General features: G+C 43.7%; 1 protein-coding gene across 1 annotated transcript; it reads left to right on the top strand.

The window, feature by feature from the left end:
- LOC139379318 (probable polypeptide N-acetylgalactosaminyltransferase 8) lies at window positions 1–8,770 on the top strand. Its single transcript, XM_071122122.1, has 11 exons — window positions 1–196; window positions 5,389–5,635; window positions 6,086–6,252; window positions 6,384–6,567; window positions 6,650–6,847; window positions 7,051–7,165; window positions 7,346–7,531; window positions 7,795–7,932; window positions 8,099–8,194; window positions 8,349–8,513; window positions 8,636–8,770. The coding sequence occupies exons 1-11, from the start codon at window positions 1–3 to the stop codon at window positions 8,768–8,770; spliced, it is 1,827 nt and encodes a 608-aa protein (XP_070978223.1).
- The last annotated feature ends 3,962 nt before the right edge of the window (window positions 8,771–12,732 follow it).

Here is a 12,732-nt window from a genome sequence, read left to right as displayed (position 1 = left end):
ATGATGAGGCTAGGCTGGGTTCGAGGGCTGGCCCCGTTGTTGGCCATGGCTGCTGGAATACTCTACATCACATCCATTAAGCGGGAGGTTCATTCTCATGGGGAGAGACTGCAGGGGGCCCATCAGAATGAATCGGCCAGGGGCCAGGACATTCTCAAGAGGCTGGAGAAGATGGAGGCTCACATCGAGAAGCTGTGTAAGTCTCAATCTCCTTCATTTACCTCTGATTTACCTGGAAGGTAATTGGCAGTAGCTCTGTCCACGTACTGTACCTGGACTGCAATCTGCCACTGTTCTAGATAGTAGGGCAGATTTAGAGGGGAGAATTTGAGAACACATTAGAATCTAACCTGAGCTTACATGTAGAGTTGATCCCAGAAAAAGGTATTTCACACTTCACAGTGATTATTGTAAAAGGGAATTTGTACCCAGTTAATTAAAGGGTTTAAATAAACTAATAAAGGATGAAATAAAATATGCCCATAATAATTTTCGATTGTTCTTTAATCCTGTATACTGTTGCTTGCTGAACAACATTTGTTACATTTTGATCTACCAACTTCTGTGTGCCAAAGTTTACCACAATGTTTACTATAAAAATACAAATATATATTTTTACATCAGTTACTTCCAGGTAATTCTCCAAGGCAGATCAAACATTGTTAATCACCTTTTTCAAAAACACACATGCAAATAGTGACTGAAGCTCCTAACCAACTGTGCTATTTTGTTCGTTTTTCTGTGTTGTTTGTAACTTGTGTTTTTACTTATTTTGTACATAATGTTGCTGCTACCGTCTCTTATGACATAAAATAACTTTTGGACATCAGAACAGTGATTACTCACCTCAAACTGAACTAAGATTTTTTTCTGTAACAATTCTGACTCGAAGGATATACTGCTTTCTCGGGAACGAGACCAAATCCCAGGCATTTGCGTGAAGAAAAGGAGAAAAGGGGGCAGAGGTCGGGCAGCCTTCTGTGAATTTGTAGGAGAGTGAGTAAACCTCCACTACCATCTGTTCTATTGGCCAACGTGCAATCATTGGAAAACAAAATGGATGATATACGATCAAGGCTATCCTAACAACCGACGTTAAAAACTGTAATATCTTATGTTTCCTCAAGTCGTGGCTGAACGACGACACGGATAATATAGAGCTGGCGGGATTTTTCATGCATCGGCAGGACAGAGAACCTACGTCTGGTAAGACGAGGGGCAGCGGTGTGTGTCTTTTGTCAATAAATGCTGGTGACAGATGTCACCAGGTAGAGAACCTTATGATAAGCTGTGGACCACACTATCTACTAAGAGAGTTCTCATTATTCATAACCGTCTATTTCCCACCACAAACCGATGCTGACACTAAGACCGCACTCAACGAGCAGTATAAGGCCCATAAGAAAACTAGAAAATGCTCATCCAGAAGTGGAGCTCCTAGTGGCTGGGGACTTTAATGCAGGCAAACTTAAATCCGTTTTACCCCATTTCTACCAGCATGTCACATGTGCAACCAAAGGAAATACAGTGCCTTGCGAAAGTATTCGGCCCCCTTGAACTTTGCGACCTTTTGCCACATTTCAGGCTTCAAACATAAAGATATAAAACTGTATTTTTTTGTGAAGAATCAACAACAAGTGGGACACAATCATGAAGTGGAACGACATTTATTGGATATTTCAAACTTTTTTAACAAATCAAAAACTGAAAAATTGGGCGTGCAAAATTATTCAGCCCCTTTACTTTCAGTGCAGCAAACTCTCTCCAGAAGTTCAGTGAGGATCTCTGAATGATCCAATGTTGACCTAAATGACTAATGATGATAAATACAATCCACCTGTGTGTAATCAAGTCTCCGTATAAATGCACCTGCACTGTGATAGTCTCAGAGGTCCGTTAAAACCTCAGAGAGCATCATGAAGAACAAGGAACACACCAGGCAGGTCCGAGATACTGTTGTGAAGAAGTTTAAAGCCGGATTTGGATACAAAAAGATTTCCCAAACTTTAAACATCCCAAAGAGCACTGTGCAAGCGATAATATTGAAATGGAAGGAGTATCAGACCACTGCAAATCTACCAAGACCTGGCCGTCCCTCTAAACGTTCAGCTCATACAAGGCGAAGACTGATCAGAGATGCAGCCAAGAGGCCCATGATCACTCTGGATGAACTGCAGAGATCTACAGCTGAGGTGGGAGACTCTGTCCATAGGACAACAATCAGTCGTATATTGCACAAATCTGGCCTTTATGGAAGAGTGGCAAGAAGAAAGCCATTTCTTAAAGATATCCATAAAAAGTGTAGTTTAAAGTTTGCCACAAGCCACCTGGGAGACACACCAAACATGTGAAAGAAGGTGCTCTGGTCAGATGAAACCAAAATTGAACTTTTTGGCAACAATGCAAAACGTTATGTTTGGCGTAAAAGCAACACAGCTCATCACCCTGAACACACCATCCCCACTGTCAAACATGGTGGTGGCAGCATCATGGTTTGGGCCTGCTTTTCTTCAGCAGGGACAGGGAAGATGGTTAAAATTGATGGGAAGATCGATGGAGCCAAATACAGGACCATTCTGGAAGAAAACCTGATGGAGTCTGCAAAAGACCTGAGACTGGGACGGAGATTTGTCTTCCAACAAGACAATGATCCAAAACATAAAGCAAAATCTACAATGGAATGGTTCAAAAATAAACATATCCAGGTGTAAGAATGGCCAAGTCAAAGTCCAGAACTGAATCCAATCGAGAATCTGTGGAAAGAACTGAAAACTGCTGTTCACAAATGCTCTCCATCCAACCTCACTGAGCTCAAGCTGTTTTGCAAGGAGGAATGGGAAAAAATTTCAGTCTCTCGATGTGCAAAACTGATAGAGACATACCCCAAGCGACTTACAGCTGTAATCGCAGCAAAAGGTGGCGCTACAAAGTATTAACTTAAGGGGGCTGAATAATTTTGCACGCCCAATGTTTCAGTTTTTGATTTGTTAAAAAAGTTTGAAATATCCCATAAATGTCGTTCCACTTCATGATTGTGTCCCACTTGTTGTTGATTCTTCACAAAAAAATACAGTTTTATATCTTTATGTTTGAAGACTGAAATGTGGCAAAAGGTCGCAAAGTTCAAGGGGGCCGAATACTTTCGCAAGGCACTGTATAACTCACCTTTACTCCACACACAGAGCCGCATACAAAGCTCTCCCTCACCCTACATTTGGCAAATCTGACCATAATTATATCCTCTTGATTCCTGTTTACAAGCAAAAACTAAAGCAGGAAGTAACAGTGACTTGCTCAATACGGAAGTGATCAGATGACGCACATGCTACACTATAGGACTATTTTGCGAGCACAGACTGGATTATGTTCCGGGATTCATCCAATAGCATTGAGGAGTATACCACCTCAGACATCGGCTTCATCAATAAGTGCATTGACGACGTCGTACCCACAGTGACTGTACGTTCATATCCCAACCAGAAGCCATGGATTAAAGGGAACATCTGCATCGAGCTAAAGGCTAGAGCTGCCGCTTTCAAGGAGCGGGACATTAATAAGACGGACCATGAAACAGGCAAAGCGTCTATACAGGATTAAGATTGAATCCTACTACACCAGCTCTGATGCTCGTCAGATGTGGCAAGGCTTGAAAACTATTACGGACTACAAAGGGAAACCCAGCCGTGAGCTGCCCAGTGACACGAGCCTACCAGACAAGCTAAATGCCTTTTATAATCGACTCATGTCGGTAGCCATGAAGTGCTTTGAAATGCTGGTCATGGCTAACATCAACAGCATCATCCCGTATACCCTAGACCCAATATAATTTGCAAACCACCCCAACAGAGACCTGGCAGTGTGGTGCCAGTACAACAACCTCTCCCTCAATGTGAGCAAGACAAAAGAGCTGATCGTGGACTACATAAACAGGGCTGTATTGGAGCGGGTCGAGAGTTTCAAGTTCCTTGGTGTCCACATCATCAACAAACTATCATTGTCCAAACACACCAAGACAGTCGTGAAGAGGGCACGACAGAGGCCTCCAGGGTGGCGCAGTGGTTAAGGGCGCTGTACTGCAGCGCCAGCTGTGCCATCAGAGTCCCTGGGTTCACGCCCAGGCTCTGTCGTAACCGGCCGCGACCGGGAGGTCCGTGGGGCGACACACAATTGGCCTAGCATCGCCCGGGTTAGGGAGGGCTTGGTCGGTAGGGGTGTCCTTGTCTCATCGCGCACCAGCGACTCCTGTGTGCGCTAACCAAGGTGGCCAGGTGCACAGTGTTTCCTCCGACACATTGGTGCGGCTGGTTTCCGGGTTAGATGCGCGCTGTGTTAAGAAGCAGTGCGGCTTGGTTGGGTTGTGTATCGGAGGACGCATGACTTTCAACCTTCGTCTCTCCCGAGCCCGTACGGGAGTTGTAGCGATGAGACAAGATAGTAGCTACTACAACAATTGGATACCACGAAATTGGGGAGAAAAAGGGGTCAAATTCAACAACAAAAAAAAGAACAAAAAAAAAAATAAGAAGAGGGCACGACAACACCGTTTCCCCCTCAGGAGACTAAAAATATTGTCACATTGGCATCGGTCCCCAGATCAACAAAAATGTATACAGCTGCACCATCGAGAGCATCCTGACCGGTTGCATCACCACCTGGTATGGCAAATTCTCTGCATCTGATTGTAAGGCGCTAAAGAGGGTAGTGAGTATGGGCCAGTACATCACTGGGGCCAAGCTTCCTGCCATCCAGGACCTATATACTAGGTGCTGTCAGAGGAAAGACCAAAAAATTGGCAAAGACTCCAGTCACCCAAGTCAAAGACTGTTCTCTCTGCTATCGCATGGCAATCGGTTTCGGAACGCCAAGTCTAGGACCAAAAGACTCCTTAACAGCTTCTACCCCCAAGCCATAAGACTGCTGAACAATTAATCAAATGGCCACCAGGACTATTTACATTGACCCCCCCATTTGTTTTTACACTGCTGCTACTCACTGTTTATTATCTATGCATAGTCACTTTACCCCTACCTACATGTACAAATTACATTGACTGACCTGTACCCCCGCACATTCACTCAGTACCGGTATCCCCTGTATATAGCCTCGTTACTGCTATTTTATTGTGTTACTTTTGATTATTTTTTACTTTAGTTTATTTGGTAAATATTTTCTTAATTAACTCGCTTGTAAGTAAGCATTTCATAGTAAGGTTGTACCTGTTGTATTCATACTTGTTGTATTCGGCGCATGTGACAAATAAAGTTTGATTTGTTTTGATTTTAAATTAGATCCTGCTCTGTTTGTATCAAAAGGAGTGACTCATGTTGATTTTGGCAGCCTTAACACATTTATTACAATTTGATGAACAGCTGTCATGTGTGTCCACAGTGAATACAATCAACGACGGGAGCAGTCTGAAAGAGGGGCAGGCTGTGAAGGCTCCCGAGGTCAAGAAGGAGAGGAAGGTGGTGAAGAAGGTGTACCCCAACTCAGCTCTGTTCACAAGCTGGGGTGATGAGCTCTCAGAGGAGGAGCAGAAAGAGGCAGAGGGGCTGTTTCAGATGTATGGATACAACGCCTTCCTGAGTGACAGACTACCCCTGAACAGGGAAATCCCTGATACTCGCGATCCTAAGTAAATCATTTTCCTAATCTCTCCGCCACCTCAACACAGCAAATGATGGATCCGCTGAAAACTTCTGAATTCTAACCACTCTGTTGCATTGCGGCCATCCAAGGTCAATTCCATCTCCAGCACTGTGAATTAAATTTGAGCAATTGTGACCTTAGAACTAGAAGGTTCTACCTGTAAAAAGATGATTCTAAGATAACTGGATCCTAAGCCATTTTTATCATGTATTATTTTAAACTCAACAACATGGATTGGGGTTTTAGAGTACTATATAGGTAGAAAACATTGAACAGAACATGGCTATGTCAATATATACATTTTGACCGAAATGCAGATAGAACCTTATAACTCAAAGCTCTCGCAATGACATTGAAGTTGACAAGTGAAACAGCAGCTTTGGTGAAGTGAATGAATGATATGAGGTGGACCAAATGTGTTTGTTGTGCCTGTTAGGTGTGCTAAGCACCAGTATCCCCATGACCTGCCCACCATCAGCGTGGTGTTGATCTACTTGGACGAGGCCCTGTCAATCATCAAGAGAGCCGTCCGCAGCATCATAGACAAGACCCCCCGACACCTGCTTAAAGACATTATACTGGTGGATGACCACAGCTCCAATGGTTTGCCTAATTGGTCAACGCTCTCCGCATATAAACATTTGAAATTACAATTGTTAACATTTAGATTGAACATATGTGTGGCTTTCAACTTTCCTTAGGTACCACTGATTTGCAAGTGTGTGCTTTCACAGAGGATCTAAAGGAGAAGTTGGATGCCTACATCAGCTTCATCCATGAAGAGCGTCCCGGCCTGGTGAAGAGAGTGAGACACGCAGAGCAGCTCGGTCTCACACAGGCCCGCCTCTCAGGGTGGAGGGAAGCTGAAGGAGATGTGGTGGCCATCTTGGATGCCCACATAGAGGTCCATGTGGAATGGTAGTCTAAATGAAATATCTCAGTGAGATGTTTTGAATCCCCCCCCCAACATGGTGTTTTGACTCTGTGTTTGTGTGAACAGGGCTGAGCCTCTGTTAGCTCGGATAAAGGAGGACCGCACGTTGGTGTTGACACCGGTGTTTGACAAAGTCCAATTCGATGACTTGACAGTCACACGTTATGTGCCTGCTGCAGATGCCTTTGACTGGGCCCTGTGGTGTATGTATGAGTCCTTCAGACCTGAGTGGTATGCCTTGAAAGACGAGTCACAGCCAGGAAAGTGAGTTGGTTGTGATTTCATCATCGGATGATAGTCCAGTTTCACAAATCTGTTTGAATAGGCGATAAGGAAAGCACAGCATGGGGAGGAAAATCATACCTAATATTTACACCTGGACTATTATTTTGCATTATATATTCATTAAATGAATGTCACTTCTCCCAATGTGGAAATGACCATGATTTGTACTGTATGTTTGTCAGGAGCCCCTCCATTATGGCCATACTAGTGGTTGATCGCCTGTTCTTTGGGGAAATTGGTGCTCTGGATGGTGGTATGAAGATCTATGGAGGGGAAAATGTTGAACTGGGTATCCGGGTAAGCCCCTCTGCTACAGTTTCTAAATAAATGTTTGAAATCAAAGCAGACTTGTGTTTGCAGAATTACTTTTTGTTCTTGAGTCATTCATTTTGAACAAACCAATCTACGTCCAACATTCAGACACTTCAGTCCATATCTATAAACTCTTCCTTCTCTCTTGGTGTTTGGTGTGTCGAGGTGTGGCTATGTGGTGGAAGTGTCGAGGTCATACCTTGTTCTAAAATAGCCCACATCGAGAGGGCCCATAAACCCTATCTCCCCGACCTGAGCATTACAATGAAGAGGAATGCTCTGAGAGTGGCTGAGGTCTGGATGGATGACTACAAACATAATGTCAACATTGCCTGGAACATCCCACTGAAGGTACTGTACACAACAAACCAATCAAACAGTAGGTTTTGTTCAGCTGTTCCTATAGAATAGCAATGATTGCTGTTTTGCATGCCTTGTGTTTGAAAATAAGTAGACTAGACAGTCCATATTATTTTAAAAATGGTCTATTACTCAATGCCACAATAAAGATCATAGGATCCATGTAAAATGATGGCAGTAAGCAAAAGTGGATAATAGGTGGATTGCTCACATGGCCTGTGTTTCTGATTTAGAAATCTTCTTTCTCACCACAGGATCACGGCATAGACATTGGGGATGTTTCAGAGAGGAAGAAGTTGAGAAAGAGACTAAACTGCAAACCCTTCCAGTGGTATCTGGATAACGTGTATCCCATGTTAGACCCCCTGGGTGACTTGCTTGGTTATGGAGCTGTGAGTGATGCTAAAATGTTACAGTTGTTACAGTTGGAACTTTTTCCTCACGAACTGTGTTTAGTGGCATATATGGCATCCTTTTTTCAATAGGATGCAGGGTCATAAATCAGGATAGGAATCTGCACTTTTATAACTGTTTAATCTCTGTCCATAAAATCAACAGCTGGTCAATGACCAGAAGACGGATCTCTGTATAGATCAAGGCCCAGTTCCGGGGAACACACCTATTTTATATGGATGCCATTATTTTGGTCCACAGGTTTGTAGAAACATTGCTTAGTATCTTAGAATTTAACTACATGTATAATATGGTGCATCCCATGGCAAACTTGGGATTCAATCCACGCCACAATGCAAAGTACTGTCAATACCACAGACTCAGAAAAGCCTAAATATCTATACTCTCTGTCCAGAGCTGTTATTATCGAGCCAGTGGGGAGATCTACATTGGAGGCATCAAGTCTCACAAGTACAACAGTAATCGCTGTCTGGTGGACACCGGCACTCGAACCCCAGGACTGTATGAGTGCAAGGTGGCCCAGCAGAAGAGATTCCACATGCTCTGGGAATTTCAACAGGTAAGCACTCTAACATGATTTAGGGAAGTTGATGCTTAAAAATTGTTGGAAACAACAGAGATGTCTTTGACTTTTTTTATTATTGTGATGCTGTACAGTAGAATCTTTGCTGTGTTTTATAGGGAAAAGCGATCCAGAACAGACAGACAAAGAGATGTCTGGAGATTGCCCCAGGGGAGGACACTTACTACCAGCTCATCATTCAGGAGTGCAGTGGGCAGCACTGGAACATACAGAATCTGATTAAAGACTTCTAATACACTGAGATAGTTAGGCATACCAGAGACAATACAAGTGGGAAGGTGGTATTTACCACATACGACTGGTAAAAGACCACTTGAACGTCCCTCCAACTGGTAATTACTAGTGGGAAACTTGTCTATCATACCTGAGCTCCGACTTCTCCCACATGCTGACCTCTGACATCATCTACTAAGGAAATTACTTTTTTAACAGCTTTTCAGCACTTCAATGCAACAAAACATTCTTTACAAAAATCTATCTATAAATATGTTTTTGAACACTATAATTTAACAAACATGATAGCTGAACTCATAGCTTATGGTTGACGCAACTTGTTGGCCATTAGCCAATCGGCTTTTCTCAAATAGTTCAAAGCACGTGAATGCATCCAACTAGTATTTATGATTTCACAACTGGTAATTACCACCTTCCCACTTTGTTATGAACACACCACTATCATCATTCTTTGAAAATCCTATCTTAGTCAGCAGTGAGATGACTGTGATCTTAGTAAGCTGTTGGTTGTATACAGTGGCGACGAGTCATTCAGGGCAGGTGTTTTGTGCCCCCCTTGTTTATCCAAAAAATATAACATATACAGTACCAGTCAAAGTGTCACGGCTTCTATGAGTAGTGGGTGGAGAAGTCAGGCGCAGAGAGCAGGGTAGTTCACAAGATGTGGATTTTTATTTTCCAAAAACCCAGAGAGACGGTCACGCCACACACACAAGGGCGCGTAAAGACCCAGTCCAAACAACAGGACGAAACTGACCGGAAAAATAAATACCACAAAATAATCACACACCATAAACAGAAAAGCAAGCCCGCACAAAAGCCGGCGGGCCTACCGGGTTTAAATAGCCCAAAACCACAACCTAAACAAGAAACAGGTGCAACTAATCAGACAACACTAAATGAAACAGAAAAGGGGATCGGTGGCAGCTAGTAGGCCGGCGACGACGACCGCCGAGCGCCGCCCGAACAGGAAGAGGCACCATCTTCGGCGAGGTTCGTGACACAAAGGTTGGACACACCTACTCTTTCAAGGGTTTTTCTTTATTTTTAATATTTTCTACATTGTAGAATAATAGTGAAGACATCAAAACTATGAAATAACACATGGAATCGTTTAGTAAGCAAAAAAGTGTTGGAACAAATCAAAATATATCTTATATTTGAGATTCTTCAAAGTAGCCACCCTTTGCCTTGATGACAGCTTTGCACACTCTTGGAATTCTCTAAGATAGCTTCACCTGGAATTATTTTCTAACAGTCTTGAAGGAGTTCCCACATACGCTGAGCACTTGTTGGCTACTTTTCCATCACTCTGCGGTCCAACTCATCCCAAACCATCTCAATTGGGTTGAGGTCAGGTCATTGTGAAGGCTAGATCATCTGATGCAGCCCTCCATCACTCTCCTTCTTGGTCAAATAGCCCTTACATAGCCTGGATGTGTATTGGGTCATTGGTCCTGTTTAAAAATAAATGAAAGTCCCACTAAGTGCAAACCAGATGGGATGACGTATCGCTGCAGAATGCTATGGTAGAGCCATGCTGGTTAAGTGTGCCTTAAATTCAAAATAAATCACAGACAGTGTCACAAGCAAAGCACCCCCCACCATCACACCTCCTCCTCCATGCTTCACAGTGGGAACTACACATGCAGAGATCATCCGTTCACCTACTCTGCGTCTCACAAAGACACGATGGTTGGAACCAAAAATTTCTAATTTGGACTCATCAGACCAAAGCACAGATTTCCACTTGTCTAATATCCATTGCTCATGTTTATTGGTCAAAGCAAATCTATTCTTCTTATTGGTGTCCTTTTTTGATGGTTTTGTTGCAGCAGTTCGACCATGAAGGTCCGATTCACACAGTCTCCTCTGAACACTTGATGTTGTGTAGTGAAGAATTTATTTGGGCTGCAATCTGTGGTGCAGTTATGAACTTATCCTCTGCAGCCGAGGTAACTCTGGGTCTTCCTTTCCTGTGGTGGTCCTCTTGAGAGCCAGTTTCATCATAGAGGTTGATAGTTTTTGTGACTGCACTTGAAGAAACTTTCAAAGTTCTTGAAATGTTCAGTATTGACTGACCATCATGTCTTCATGTAATGATGTCCTGTCATTTCTCTTTGCTTATTTGAGCTTGTCTTGCCATAATATGGACTTGGTATTTGATTAAATAGGGCTATCTTCTGTATACCACCCCTACCTTGTCACCACACAACTGATTGGTTCAAACGCATTAAGAAATAAATAATTCCACAAAATAACTTTTAACAAGGCACATCTGTTAATTGAAAAGCATTCCAGGTGACTACCTCATGAAGCTGGTTGAGAGAATACCAAGAGTGTGCAAAGCTGTCATTAAGGCAAATGGTGGCTACTTTGAAAAATCTCAAATATAAAATATATTTGGATTTGTTTAACACTTTTTTGGTTACTACATGATTCCATATGTGTTATTTCATAGTTTTGATGTCTTCACTATTATTCTACAATGTAGAAAATAGTAAAAATAAAGAAAAACCCTTGAATGAGTAGGAATGTCCAAACTTGACTGGTACTGTATATATATATTTTTGTGCCTGTTTTGCATGTTATTTTGGAATTAATACGTGTCACATATCAGTTGGCAAACAATGTAAAAAAAATATATACACTGCTCAAAAAAATAAAGGGAACACTTAAACAACACAATGTAACTCCAAGTCAATCACACTTCTGTGAAATCACACTGTCCACTTAGGAAGCAACACTGATTGACAATAAATTTCACATGCTGTTGTGCAAATGGTATAGACAACAGGTGGAAATTATAGGCAATTAGCAAGACACCCCCAATAAAGGAGTGGTTCTGCAGGTGATAACCACAGACCACTTCTCAGTTCCCATGCTTCCTGGCTGATGTTTTGGTCATTTTTTAATGCTGGCGGTGCTTTCACTCTAGTGGTAGCATGAGATGGAGTCTACAACCCACACAAGTGGCTCAGGTAGTGCAGCTCATCCAGGATGACACATCAATGCGAGCTGTGGCAAGAAGGTTTGCTGTGTCTGTCAGCGTAGTGTCCAGAGTATGGAGGCGCTACCAGGAGACAGGCCAGTACATCAGTAGACGTGGAAGAGGCCATAGGAGGGCAACAACCCAGCAGCAGGACCGCTACCTCCGCCTTTGTGCAAGGAGGAGGAGGAGGAGCACTGCCAGAGCCCTGCAAAATGGCCTCCAGCAGGCCACAAATGTGCATGTGTCTGCTCAAACGGTCAGAAACAGACTCCATGAGGGTGGTATGAGGGCCCGACGTCCACAGGTGGGGGTTGTGCTTACAGCCCAACACCGTGCAGGACGTTTGGCATTTGCCAGAGAACACCAAGATTGGCAAATTTGCCACTGGCGTCCTGTGCTCTTCACAGATGAAAACAGGTTCACACTGAGCACGTGACAGACGTGACAGTCTGGAGACGCCTTGGAGAATGTTTTGCTGCCTATAACAGCATGACCGGTTTGGCGGTGGGTCAGTCATGGTGTGGGGTGGCATTTCTTTGGGGGGCCGCACAGCACTCTATGTGCTTGCCAGAGGTAGCCTGACTGCCATTAGGTACCGAGATGAGATCCTCAGACCCCTTGTGAGACCATATGCTGGTGCGGTTGGCCCTGGGTTCCTCCTAATGCAAGACAATGCTAGACCTCATGTGGCTGGAGTGTGTCAGCAGTTCCTGCAAGAGGAAGGCATTGGTGCTATGGACTGGCCCGCCCGTTCCCCAGACCTGAATCCAATTGAGCGCATCTGGGACATCATGTCTCACTCCATCCACCAACAGACCACAGACTGTCCAGGAGTTGGCGGATGCTTTAGTCCAGGTCTGGGAGGAGATCCCTCAGGAGACCATCCGCCACCTCATCAGGAGCATGCCCAGGCATTGTAGGGAGGTCATACAGGCACGTGGAGGCCACACACACTACTGAGCCTCATTT

The sequence above is a fragment of the Oncorhynchus clarkii genome, chromosome 21 (genome assembly GCF_045791955.1).
Source record: "Oncorhynchus clarkii lewisi isolate Uvic-CL-2024 chromosome 21, UVic_Ocla_1.0, whole genome shotgun sequence".
In the NCBI taxonomy this organism is placed as follows: Eukaryota; Metazoa; Chordata; class Actinopteri; order Salmoniformes; family Salmonidae; genus Oncorhynchus; species Oncorhynchus clarkii.
Note: the sequence above shows the minus strand (reverse complement) of the source record. Positions and strands in the feature narration are given on the sequence as shown.

Bases quoted from the DNA above. Each gene is read 5' to 3' on its own strand.
- LOC139379318 (XM_071122122.1), top strand. From the start codon at position 1: ATGATGAGGCTAGGCTGGGTTCGAGGGCTGGCCCCGTTGTTGGCCATG. The intron at 6,253-6,383 runs GTTTGCCTAATT...GTGCTTTCACAG, and splicing joins GGATGACCACAGCTCCAATG to AGGATCTAAAGGAGAAGTTG. The intron at 6,568-6,649 runs GTAGTCTAAATG...TTGTGTGAACAG, and splicing joins ATAGAGGTCCATGTGGAATG to GGCTGAGCCTCTGTTAGCTC.